The sequence below is a fragment of the Gadus morhua genome, chromosome 4, assembly GCF_902167405.1.
Source record: "Gadus morhua chromosome 4, gadMor3.0, whole genome shotgun sequence".
Lineage (NCBI taxonomy): Eukaryota > Metazoa > Chordata > Actinopteri > Gadiformes > Gadidae > Gadus > Gadus morhua.
In genome coordinates this window covers 2,934,118-2,948,418 of record NC_044051.1, presented here as the reverse complement: position 1 = coordinate 2,948,418, position 14,301 = coordinate 2,934,118, and the positions used below count along the sequence as shown (strand labels likewise).

The following is a 14,301-nucleotide window of genomic DNA, read 5'->3' as shown; positions in this document are numbered from 1 at the left end:
TGTGTGTGTGTGTGTGTCTACAACCGACACAGAGACACTGAGGACCCCCACCCCCAAAACCAGACCCCCGGGAGGAGGTCCTCCTGGGTGAAGGAGGAGCAGAAGGTGTGGAGGTGTGTCAGTGTGTCTGAGGACCCTCCTCCACCTGGGGACACTCTGTAGAAGGACAGAGAGCCAGCAGGCCGGTCCAGATACACTCCTACTCTGGTGGAGCCAGCGGCGGGGGGGGGGAGGACTGTCTGTGTACCGTTGTACCAGGCAGAGTAACCACCATCAGAACAAACAAGAACCCAGGACTTGTTGTTCCGTCCAAACCAGCTGTCATCACCCATTCCTTTCCTTGTGATTCCTCTGTATGTCACTCCTATACCAACCTCTCCTTCCCACTCCACCTCCCAGTAACAGCGGCCAGTCAGAGCCTCTCTACCCAACACCTGGGGCCAGGAGTCAAATCTCTCTGGGTGATCCGGATACGACTGGTCCTCTTCAACCCCCGTCACCTTCCTGTTGTCCTCAGACAGAGAGAGGTGTCTGTAGGCCGTGTTGGGGTCCAGGGTGAGGTCACAGGCATCTGAGGGAGAACCAGACATGATGAGCTGCTGACCACAGAGACACTGGGGAGTGTTCAGATGTTTCTGTTCTGTTGAGCCGGCGTCTCCCCGCTAATCTGAGGAGCGGCGCCGCCACGCAGCGCTTCAGCGGCCCGCCCCCTTCAGCGGCCCGCCTCTGAAATCATAGGTGAGAGGAACGGCCCCCAACCTATGGGTTGGGACCCGGTAATGGGCCGGGACTCACGTGGTACCGGGTCGTGATTCACGTGATACCGGGTCGCCGAGAAACAATAAATAATGTATGTATCTTTTAATTAATTAGAATTAGAAGGGGCACATTGGCCGCCTGGTAACCAATCGTATGTCACAACTAGGGGTGTGAACGGTTACAAAAAATTGTAAACGGTTACACAACCCCTTTTTTTTCGTGTGCACGGTTAACCGTTTTTTTTTTTTTGTTTGTTTTTAAGTGGACCGCAGTCGCGCTATACGACCAATGGAGGGTAGAGTTTAGATCGGGCCCAGAAAATCAAGCCCGACCCGGCCCGAGCCCGTGCACGTTCTGTCTGAGCCCGGCCCGACACATTAACTGTAATTATGAGCCCGAGCCCGGTTTCATACATGTGTAACTTTGTACACATTTGTTACTTAGGCCTACTCTGCTAAATATATATGTAGGCTAAGGGATAATGTATAGAACGCCGGTCATTATCGGGAAAATAAGCACCGACAGGGCGAACAGGACGCCGACGCACAGCGGAGGTGTCGTCGGAGGACCCGCAGTATATTCATATCGGCCCACGCAGAAAATATGAGGACATGTATTGTGGGATAATTTGAGATATGTTCATATTAATATACGCAGTGTATTCATAATATTGTAATGACCACGGATGAGGCAGTGAATGAAGTATTGAATAGACAGAGATTTATTAGATAGGCCTACCTAATAAACCGTTGGAACACACAAGACCGGAAAAATAGCAACGCTGGTAAACAAACCCCAAGAAGCCCAATCCCTATGAGAGCTCCCCGCGCTACGGCCGTCCGGAGGCGCACAGAGCTGTTGGCCGTGATATTATATATACAAATATTATATTATATACTATTATATTATATATAGAACTCCGGGAGTCGCAAACGGCAACATTCACTTTCTCCTCCAAGCTGCAGTTCACCCCGGACTGCACTGCACTGAGTTTGACGGTTGAACGCTGATTGGCTGTTACGTTACACATGTGACTCAGTGGCCACGTTACATGACGTAGCCTATGCCCGGTGTTCAGATACCCAACATTTATCGCATGCATTTATTAGCTCCTTATTGTTGTCCAAGTGGAACATTTGTAGCTTTATTAATCGCTAAATAAATAGTAGCCTATGTGTTATTTTTGATAAAATTATTATTATTATTTATTTTTTTCGGTTTTCGTTTACTGATTTTTCCTAAATGGATATGATTTACTAACCGGTTACACGTGTACACGTGTACCCGGTCACACCCTAGTCACAACCCATCTCCACGTCCGCACGCAGATATGAAATAAAAACAAGTGTGAAACTCTTGAAATGAAGGAACACAGATGGGCGGTATCAGACAAAGGACTCGCCCATACTGGGAAAAGGACACGCCCATACTGGGACAAAGGACACACCCATACTGGGAAAAAGGACACGCCCATACTGGGACATTTGTTTAGGGCCCCCAGCAGAACATGTTAGTCTTGTTGCAGAGTGGGATACTTCCATCCCACCACTAGGGGCAGTAGTGCCATCGCTGTTCACAGTAGCTCAACGCTACCTATCCTGAGCTAGCCAGTGGATGTACGGTCGCTATGCGGAAGAGCTACAGCTACGGGTTGTCAATAAATTTGTAAAGAGTAACGTCTGTTTACGTCTAATTATTGTTAGTATACCCAAAATACTACAGTCTGAGACCAGATGTTATCTTCATGATCATTATCATGATTATGTCTGATCATAATCACAACATTACCAAAAATCCATTTCATAATATAACAATGTAATACCTGCTGGGTTTTATACAAACAGGTTTAATTGTGACGGTCGACGGTATTAATATACGTAAGATACATGATGTCAGCCATCCTCTTCATTCCCATACGGATCTGATCTCACTTCCTGCTGTGTGGATGGACTTTCCATCTCAATAGTGAGTTGGTGTTGTGATGAATCAAACAGATACTTACATCTCTGTGGAACTGGTTTCAGCCTCCACACTCCACCGTGCTCCACACTGGGGGGGAATCAAAGTGAGAGCAGCATGTTGAAACATTCACCTTCATCATCTGCTGTCTCATCTCGTTCTACAAAACATGAGTTACAGCTGCCTTTTCAAACCACTTCATCTAGCAGCGGCTTGGATCCTTGTAGGAGACTTTGTCCCTGAGTGGGGAGCTGTCCTCAACATACCTGAGAGTGCCCAGTCTCCAGTGTGGATTCTTCAGTAAACCAGAGAGCAGCTCAACTCCAGAGTCTCCTGGGTGATTGTAGCTCAGGTCAAGCTCTACCAGATGGGAGGGGTTGGAGCTCAGAGCTGAGATCAGAGATATACAGCCTTCCTGTGTGACCAGGCAGCCAGACAAGCTACACACACACACACACACACACACACACACACACACACACACACACACACATACATACAAGTAAAATCCTGTGTTTTTCCAGTCTGCCAACCAGTTTGTGAATGTCCTACTCCAAACTCAAGTGGCGTTGCCTTGGTGACGTAGAGGGTCCTTTTATGAAGCACTTCCTGGTCCAGTGAAGGGACACCGACGGCGAGGTGTGTGTGGATGTGTGGAGCTCCTTCTGACCAGCGGTTGAAGATGGCCAAGAAAAAGCTTCTCAGACATAATACGTTAGGTTTTCTAAACCACTCCACATTTGGATTGGGACCATTTGCGACAGCGCCACCCGTGGAAGAAGGCCTTCCCGGAAACAAGCGGGTATTCAACGGCCACATAATATATCAGTGTTGTAGCGCCCCAAGGCCTAGTCCCTATTCCCTTGTGGAGCGAGGTCCACTCAACGACAGGACTTTTGGTTTCTTTATATTTCACTTGATTAAAATGTCACCTTTACCTAGAACATGGTTTGATTGTACTACCATCTAGATTATAGATCAATCTGGGAAAACAGTACACAAACAAAAGTATTATTATCAGGGGTGCAACCTGATGATGGCCCAAAAAGGTGACGACATTTTAATGTCAGAAAACCTATCAAAGATCAGTGCACGGGCCCAGGCCTTCCTGTGATTCATGCTCCGTTCTAACGGTGTAAGTGACTCATTAAAGCAGTCAGTGAGGCTCAGACCTACTGTATGAAGCAGTGCTCACAACAACAACTTAATAGATTAGAATTTGCAATGTGTTCATGTGAAACTTAAAATACATTAAGATAAGTAACATACAATACCATGCAGTAATATTTGCAAACTCCCTTTGACAAATAATGTTAATTTTCTAATGGTGGCACTCTGACCTACATCATCTGTTACAAGAGACAGTTTACTAAATAAACAACCGATAGACTACTTACACGGTGAGAGTAGTTGTCAATGGTCTTGGATGGGATGGACAAAGGAATCAGGTATAGTTCACTCAGAATGCATAATAATGTAGTGATCTCACCCTATGGTATGTGGGCCAGTACTGATGCAAAGTCAATCCTGGCCATGCAGCAGAAGTTAAGTGACAATGTGCCAACATTACTGGCCCATTTATGGGTGCACTAAACATGCAAGAGTGGTCTTAATGTCACAGTTTATAACACAGGGCGCATTAAGACATTTAGAGTAGCCCCACTTCTTTAGGCACCACTACACCACTGCAATATGTGACGGGGACGCTGGCGAGTCTAACGCCGCTCTGTATGGCTTGTTTTTATTCATATTTCTCACGATTGCATTCAACATTTTGTCGTTTTTTTTGGTCTTTAGTAGTTTAGCTAAGTTTACTAGTTATATATAGTCACTTTTCGCTATTGTAAGTGCGACAGTTTTCTTTATTTTTACGTGTTTTATACGTGGAGTCGTACAGTTGGTGGACGCTGTTGCCTTTTGAACGCTGCTGCTGCTGCTGCTCACCGGAACGTCATTCTGAACATTATTTTTTCGAGATTTTCTTTTTCTTTTTCTTACTAGTCTTTTAACTTTTTATCAGTTTTCTTTTGCTTACTTACCTTGTCTGAAACCCTTCTGGACCTCGGATCGGACTACAAAGTTAAGTTAAGTAACTGCGTCAGTTTTCTTGATTTATTTATTTATTTCTGAACGTTAAACGTCAAGCGTGTTTTGTTTTGTGTTTTGTGCGTGGAGTCGTGCAGCTGTTGGTGGATGACACCTGCTGGCCGGCTAGACTGCTGCTAACCCCCGGCGCCGTCCAACTGGCTTCCCCGTCTCCAGCGGAGCTACAACCGGCTTGCTCCACTCCTCTGCCTCCGCTGTGCTGGCTCTGTGGCTTCACCATAATCGCCTGGATCTACCGCTGGCTTCTTCCGACTTCACAACCTGTGGATTTTTAACCTGTTCCTCTGGCTTGCGCTATGTTTGACTCTCACGTAACGAGCGCATCTCTGCCGCTCCGTTACTCGGTATGTTACGTCTACGGATCTTCTCAAGGACCCCCCCACCTCAGCTTGCATCCCACCAGGACATTCTCAAACGACCAAAATACATCCACCGAGGCTCTGGACGGAATTTTCAGTACACTCACACCAGCAACAAAAACATCCGCTCCTTCTGGTCCACTGGGCCCCGCCCCCCTACTCGCACAGCCCGTACGGTCAGTCCCGTCAATCACAGTGTACTGTCCCCTCTGCTCAAAGCAACCTGCTACACTCCACTCACCTGTCTGAAACTCTGTCTGCTGAACACCAGATCCCTCAGTAATAAGGCCCTTTTGATAAATGACTTTATTGTTGACCAGAGCCTAGACATTCTCTGCCTCACTGAGACCTGGCAACAACCAAATGACTTCTCCCATCTAAATGAGGCTGTCCCACCAGGTTTTTCTTTTATTAGTAAACCCCGGTTTAATGGGAGGGGGGGTGGCTTCGCTCTCCTCCATCGTGATAAAATCAAAGTCACCACTGTCACAATCCCCCTTCACTCCTCCTTTGAATGTCTAGCTGTAAAACTCTCAGGCCCCAAACCCACTATCATTGTCACCATTTACAGACCACCAAAACCCTCCGCCGTTTTCCTCAATGAATTCTCATCACTACTTACATCTGTATGTGCAATGTCCCCCACTGTTATCCTCCTTGGTGATTTCAACATCCACATTGACAACCCATCCTGTACTTTTGCTAATGACTTCACATCACTTCTGGACTGTCTTGGCATCACACAACATGTCAACCTCCCAACCCATAACAAAGGTCACATTCTGGATTTAATCTGCTGCACTGACATCACTCCCACTAACCTTGATGTCATTGATTTCCCCATCTCTGACCACAAAGCTGTACTTTTTGACATTCATACCCAACTACACAAAACCAAGGAACAACGGACCATCTCCTTCAGTAACATCAAACTTATCAACACCACAGACCTCTCCACCATGATCAGCTCCTACCCCAACCCTCCCCCAGCTTCCTCCCTGACTGACCTGGTGACTCACTACAATAACTGCCTCTCCTCCTCCCTCACCACCCTTGCCCCCCTGAAAACCCGCTCAGTCTCATTCACCCACACTGCTCCCTGGTTCACTCCTCATCTGCGCCAGCTCAAAGCCACTGGTCGTCGACTGGAGCGACTCTACAATAAGACTCAACTCACTGTACACCGCCAAATGTATTCGGACCACCTCCATCACTACAAGAATGCCCTCACCACTGCCAAAACCTCATACTACTCCAACCTCATCAACACTGGTACAGGCAACAGCAGAGTCCTCTTCTCAACAGTCAGCCACTTACTTCAGCCTCCTAAATCCCTCCCTCCAGACATTTCCACCACCCAATGCACTGCGTTCCTTGACTTCTTCAGCTCTAAAATCAACACCATTCACCAACAACTGGCCTCATCTCGCACCCCCTCTGATGACCCACCCTGGATGATCACCTCTGGCCAACCTCTCATCAGCTCTGACTTCACCCCAGTAACAGAACAGACCTTTTCAGAACTCATCCGCAAAGCCAAAACCACCACCTGTCAGCTCGATCCTCTTCCCACCTCCCTTGTCAAAGCATGTCTTCCGTCCATCTCCCCCATGATCACCAACATAATTAACTCCTCCCTCACTACTGGTACTGTACCCCCCACTCTCAAGCTGGCTGCCATCACTCCCATCCTGAAAAAACCTGGTGCTGACCCAACTGACCTTAACCATTACCGGCCCATCTCCAATCTCCCTTTCATCTCCAAAACACTTGAAAGGGTGGTTGCCGCACAACTACAGTCCCACCTCGACACTAACAATCTCCACGAACCGTTCCAATTTGGCTTCCGTCCAAAACACAGCACTGAAACAGCCCTAGTCAAAATCACCAACGACCTCCTCCTTGCAGCCGACTCTGGATTACTCACCATTCTCATCCTCCTCGATCTCAGCGCAGCATTCGACACCATCTCCCACCCTCTGCTCCTGGACTGCCTGGCTGGCATTGGGATCAGTGGTGCTGCACTCTCCTGGTTTACATCCTACCTCACCGGCCGTCAACAATTTGTTCAACTAAGCAACCACAAGTCTGGGTGTTCAGGTGTCTCACTGGGTGTCCCCCAGGGGTCAGTCTTGGGTCCACTCCTGTTCACCACTTACCTCCTCCCGCTGGGCACACTCCTCCGTCACCATGGGGTCCATTTTCACTGCTACGCTGACGACACACAGGTCTACATCTCCACCAAACCCACCGCTGCCATCCCCCCCACCTCCCTCATCACGTGCCTGGAAGAGATCCGGAGCTGGTTGAGCAGGAACTTCCTGAAACTCAATGGAAACAAGACCGAGGCCCTGCTCATCGGATCCAAATCCACCCTCACTAAATCACAACACACCCCAGCTCCACTCATAATCATCGATGGATTCCCAGTACCCTTCTCCTCCAAAGTCAAGAGCCTCGGTGTCATCCTGGACAACACCCTCTCATTCGCACCCCATATTCACAACATCACCCGGACTGCATTCTTCCACCTCCGTAACATCGCCAGACTCCGCCCATCACTGACCCAATCCAGCACTGAAATCCTAGTTCACTCATTTGTCACATCACGCATAGACTACTGCAACGCCCTCCTCACAGGACTCCCCACCAAACTCATCAACAGACTGCAGATCATTCAGAACTCAGCCGCCCGGTTCTCACCCGCACCAAATCATCTGACCACATCACCCCTGTCCTCATCCAACTTCACTGGCTCCCAGTACACTACCGCATCCAATACAAAACCCTACTCCTCACCTACAAAGCTCCCCACAACCTAGCCCCCAGTTACCTCTGCGACCTCCTCCAAGAATACACTCCCTCCCGCTCCCTCCGCTCAACCTCTGCTGGACTACTATGTATCCCCACATCACGACTCACTACAATGGGTGCCCGGTCATTCAGCTGTTCAGCACCCAGGCTCTGGAACTCCCTCCCCCCACACATAAAACAGTCAGACACCATTACAACCTTCAAGTCACAACTCAAAACTCACCTGTTCAAACTCGCACACAACGTCTAACTGATCACTGTTTTGATTGTTTGTTTGTTTTGTTTTGTCTTGCTTTTGTTTTATTTATTTCTTATTTTTTATGTTTATTCATTTATTTATTTATTTTTTCCACAATGTTTTTTTTTTTTTAAACGATTTATGATGACTATATGCTCTTTACGGTGACCTTGGGTGTCTTGAAAGGCGCCTCTAAATTAAATGTATTATTATTATTATTAATATTATTATGTATCCTTTTCATATTTGTGAATAAAGAATAAGCAATTTAGATAATGAGTACTGGATATAGTAAGCCTTAAAACACGTTTTGTGTGACATTTACAAGTTTCAAATATTTTTTTTATATCTTTCCAGAGACCCTCCATAATGCCATAAGGTTAGACCCTCCCAAGACCCCCCGTACTTCACCCTGCTCTAAAATATCACCGTCCCGAATACGGGGGACAGTGGGGGGGGGGCAATATTAGTATATTTAGAGTTCATGTTCATATTTGTAATTGAAAAGTTGCAGGCATATGGATGTATTAGAATATCCACCTAAACAACAAGGTGTAACATCTCCAATGATACAAAGTCATGGATGTGGTCATCACAGGTACTGAGTTATAAGCTGAGTTATATAACTGTCCTCTGATGTGGACCTAGTGGTGTAACTGTTTGACCTTTGAGTAAAACTGACCTGAGAGTTTCCAGTGTACAGTGTGGACTCCCCAGTCCAGCAGAGAGCAGCTTCACTCCTGAATCCTGCAGATCATTGTTGCTCAGGTCCAGCTCTCTCAGACTAGAGGAGTTGGAGCTGAGAACTGAGGCCAGAGCTTCACAGCATCTCTCTGACAGATGACAGCCATTGAGCCTGCACACACAATTAACAGAACATGTTAGGAACTGTGATTAAAGTAACTTGAGGCGTTTACTATGAATAAAATGAAGGACTTGTTTTGAAATCTTAAATAAGAGATGTTTTATTAATTTAACTAATATATACTAGTCGATAATAGGGATCGACCGATATATCGGTCGGCCGATATTGTCGGCCGATATTCGCGTTTTTTACGTGTATCAGTATCGGCCGATAAGCGGCCGATTTTCGCAGATTTTTTTTTATTTATTATTATTTATTTTTTTTACTTGTTCTACCTCACCTGTTTTTACTATTTGTTAAATATAGTTTTTTTATATTGAAGTTCAATAAATGTTCCTTTTTTTTAATTGAGACTTGTAACATTTGTTATCAGTGTAATTTTTATGATTGAGGGAGCAAAAAAAAAAAAAATAATAATAAAAAATAAAAAAGTAGTATCGGCTCTAAATATCGGTATATGCGTATCGGCTAAGGCTGATGAAAAAATATCGGTATCGTATCGGCCCTAAAAAATCCGTATCGATCGATCCCTAGTCGATAATAGATCCTTAATTGTATTCAATATTGGAGTTTTTGCAGAGTTTTCAAACTTTTTTGTATATTAATTAGACTTTTTATTGTAGTATTATGTACTTTATGTATTGTATTGTAATACATGTTGTAGTACATCTACAGAGATGTTTTGTGTATTAGGGTTACAACCAGCGGCGACACAAGGGGGGGGGGGGGGGGGGCTAGCAAGGGGCTTAAGCTCCTCTAAAAAGCTTGAGCCCCCTCTTAGCCCCCCCTCTCAAAACGACCAGTCAATTTGTTGTGACAAATATTAATGGTAAAAATAAGTTTTAATAGTAATGTGGCGATCAGCACGGGAACGACCAGACGGGAGCCCAAGTTATAAGAGTTTGTAACTCTCGTTGCCCATACTCCGCACGACCCTGAGAGGGACTTTATGTAAACACACCACACACACACACCTGAAACACACATCCTGTCGCCCACAACCACGTCTGCCTCGGTGCTGTCAACCCTCCCAGGATCCGTTGTGACACTTGGCGACCACGGCCGTGATCGCCACAATAATATAATAATAATATATGTATATATAATAATATATATATATATATATATATATATATATATATATATATACATATATTATTATTATATTATTGTCCCGATCACGGCCGTGGTTGCCAAGTGTCACAACGGATCCTATATATATATATATATATATATATATTATTATATGGGCGCCTTCCTTGGGAGGTGTTTCAGGCACGTCCAGTGGGGAGGAGACCTCGGGGAAGACCCAGGACTAGGTGGAGAGATTATATCTCAACACTGGCCTGGGAACGCCTCAGGATCCCCCCGTCAGAGTTGGTCAATGTGGCCCGGGAAAGGGAAGTCTGGGGCCCCCTGCTTGAGCTGCTCCCCCCACGACCCGACCCCGGATAAGCGGACGAAAATGAGATGAGATGAGATGAGATTAGACTGACTTATTTGTAACAAAACTGAACTATGAAATCATATTTTTCTTGATCAACCCATCCTATTGGTTGAACCCAAATCGTCCATGTAACTAAACGTACTGAACACGGTTAAAATGCTTTTAAGTAATTGGTTATCTTTTATTAATAATAAACAGATATTTATGAATTTATCCGAATCCATAATTACTTATTTATACATATAGCTACATATTTAAATACAGCTGTATTTAACTATTATTAAACAATATTAGTTCTTTCTTTCGTTATTTTATTATTTCATAATAAATTGAGCTTTTGAGTTTGACTTTCAACCTGGTTACACAATATAACGTTGTGTATTAAGATGCATGTTATAAGTTAACCTCGAAAGATGTTTTCTATATTATCATAACTTTTATATTATACTATCAGGTATATTGTGTTGTGTGTATTGTGATACATGTTACTAATGAACCTACAGGGATGTTTTGGAGGCTTTGACCAATGGCAGCAGCCCCAAAAGACCCTCCTCTGAAGCTGAGTATTTCTTCAGGTCAAACACGTCCAGCTCCCCTTCTGATGACAGTAAGATGAGGACCAGAGCTGACCACTGAGCAGGAGAGACATGTGTTTTGAACAGACTTCCTGATGTCAGTGACCGTTGGATCTGCTCCACTAGAGAACGGTCGTTCAGCTCATTCAGACAGTGGAACAGATTGATGGTTCTCTCTGGAGAGAAATCTCCATCTATCTTCTCCTTGATGAATGACACTGTTTTCTGATTGGTCTGCGACCGCCTTCTTCTCTGTCTCCGCAGATATGGTTTAGACCCAGTGGTCTTTCTTCTATATTTTTCTCCCAGCAGACCTCGTAAGAGATTCCGATTGGTCTCCAGAGAGAGGCCAAGGAGGAAGCGGAGGAACAAGTCCAGGTCTCCATTCTCACTCTGTAATGCTTTGTCCACAGCACTCTGGTAGAGGAGGAGTTCATCTTTACAAGAGGTTGGTTGTTCTTCTGAGAGCAGATTGACCCCATTGTCGTTGAAGGACAGAAACACATAAACGGCAGCCAAAAACTCCTGGACGCTCAGATGGACAAAGCAGAACACCTTGTCCTGGTACAGCCCACACTCCTCTTTAAAGATCTGGGTGAACACTCCTGAGTACACTGAAGCTGATCTGATATCAATGTCACACTCTGCCAGGTCTGACTCGTAGAAGATCAGGTTGCCACTATCCAGCTGGTTAAAAGCCAGTTTTCCCAGAGAAACAATGATCTCCCTGCTCTCTGAACTCCAGTGTGGATCTGTTTTAGCTCTCCCAGGATACTTCCTGTCCCCCTGTATGGACTGAACCCTCAGGAAGTGGCTGTACATCTGAGTAACTGTCTTGGGCATCTCTTCTCCTTTCTGGGATGTTTTGGAGAAGTCCTCCAGAACTGTTGCAATGATCCAACAGAAGACTGGGATGTGACACATGATGTGGAGGCTTTGTGATTTTTTGACGTGGGAGATGATTGTGCTGGCCAGCGTAGACTCTCCGAATCTCTTCCTGAAGTACTCCTCCTTCTGTGGGTCGGTGAACCCTCTCACCTCTGTCAGCATGTCAACACACTCAGCAGGGATCTGATTGGCTGCCAGAGGGCGTGTGGTTATCCAGATGCGAGCAGAGGGAAGCAGGTCGCCCCTGATGAGGTTTGTCAGCAGCACTTCCACCGAGGTGGACTCTGTGACATCAGTCCAGATCGGGTTTTCCTGGAAGTCCAAAAGAAGTCGACACTCATCCAGACCATCCAAGATGAAGAGAACTTGGAACCGGTCGTATCTGCAGATTCCTGCTTCTTTGGTCTCAATAAAGAAGTGATGAAGAAGTTCCACCAAGCTAAACTCTTTCCCTTTTAGTAAATTCAGCTCTCTGAAAGTGAGGAGAAATGTGAAGTGTATGTCCTGGTTGGCTTTTCCCTCAGCCCAGTCCAGAGTGAACTTGCATGTTAAGATGGTTTTACCAATGCCGGCCACCCCAGTTGTCATCATCGTCCTGATTGGTTGATCTCTTCCAGGTACGGGTTTAAAGATGTCATCACATCTGATTGGTGTTTCCTCCATGGCTGGTTTCCTGGAAGCTGTTTCAATCAGTCTGACCTCATGTTCCTTGTTGACCTCTCCACTGCCTCTCTCTGTGAGGAAGATCTCTGTGAGGAAGTCATTCAGATCTGTTTGCTGTCCTGCTTTCGCGATTCCCTCAAACACAACCCTGAACTGCTTCTTCAAATTAGACTTTATTTTATGTTGGCACTCGACAGCATCAGATCCTGAAAGAGAAAACAAAAGAGGACATCAGTTAGAGGAAGGTGACATCAGTGGAAATAGGTCAATATTTCCTTTTTATTATCAAGTGGCTTCATTACTTGTGGTCGGAGAAGCTGGTTATGACAAGGGCTGCATTTTATAGATTCAAAATGTTCAGGACTATTCTGTCATTTCCACAAATATGATTGGTGAAATTATATTAATAATGATATTGAATCAGTGTAAAGTGACTTGTTATGCTGATATAACAAGACCGTTTTGCATCTCTTCCACTGAGTCATTCTGCTGTTGATCTGCAGTATCATGTTTAACATTCTTTTACCAGACCAACATATCTGGATCAAACCATTTAACCTGAGACCCCACAATAACCCTACCTATCTGCATCAAACCATTTAACCTGATACCCCCACAAAAACCTACATATCTGGCTCAAACCATTTAACCTCAAAGAGGAACGATATCTCTGAATTAAAGTTGGAAATGTCTCACATTATGTAATTTAGTCTGAACAGAACAAATTATAATCTCCATAAATTATAATCCTTATAGTCTCTAACTGCCCCACAGTGTGTCAGCCAGTTCCTGCTGTTTCATCTCCACCAGGCAGAGCTTTGTGATGTCCACCTATCCCTTTATGGCGTGCCTCCTCTGCTCCTCCTTATTACCATCCACCTCCACCTCCTCCCTCTTACTCTCTGAGCATTGTTGGTAATGTACGAAGAGATCCGTCCAGAGCTTCTTCGGCTCCTTGTCTATGAAAGTGTCTCCATTCTCCTCAACCCTCTGGAACAGAACAAACATCAAGGAGAACGTTACTCTGAACCAGGGCTCCGAACCGGTTCAAGGAACGAAAACGAAAACCGAAAACGAACAGAATTTTATGGAAACCAAATGGTCTTCGTTCCGGAACAGAAACGTTCCAGAACAGAAACGTTATTCTGAAATCCCCAAAACCGGTTAACTTTTTTTTTTTTCGTTCTCTATATGGCCTATAAAATTTCACAAATGCATAGCCTATTTCATGAAAAAAAAATATATATATTTCCGGTTGCCGCGTTCACTTCGCCGCCCGCTAAGCTCAGTTGTCACAAATTCCCACCAGTACCCTGGCGAGAGGGAATTCTATCTTCGAATGTAGATGTAGAGTTAAATTAGAAGTTGTTGGAGAGACTTGGGTATTTGTCAGCAACATAGAAAATGCGACCTTCAGTCGGGGTTTCAGTCCACAATAACAGATAATCCCTTGTTCCCCCCCCCCGTCCGTTCTATTTTGAAACTCGCCTAGGATGCCTTTGCATTGTTTCTTGTTGGTGGGCGTGCCCTTAACCTGCGTCCGTGGCAAAGTTTCATTGACATGATCAAACAGCCCGCCCGCTCCCTGATGACAGCCCTCACTCCTGTCTACACACAGCTATTTGATA

General features: G+C 45.3%; 2 protein-coding genes across 2 annotated transcripts in view; both read right to left on the bottom strand.

Annotated features, from left to right (window-relative positions):
• Positions 1 to 14,301, bottom strand: part of LOC115541487 (E3 ubiquitin/ISG15 ligase TRIM25-like) — a gene marked incomplete at its 3' end in the record, with an annotated part of 44,702 nt that overhangs the window by 19,023 nt on the left and 11,378 nt on the right. The window lies entirely within an intron of this gene.
• LOC115542960 (NLR family CARD domain-containing protein 3-like) lies at positions 18 to 12,901 on the bottom strand (the record flags this gene model as incomplete). The annotated part of the gene is made up of 5 exons (XM_030355480.1): positions 18 to 571; positions 2,762 to 2,808; positions 2,985 to 3,158; positions 8,918 to 9,091; positions 11,049 to 12,901. Coding segments are annotated over 5 exons (2,802 nt in total), but the record flags the coding sequence as incomplete, so codon positions are not given.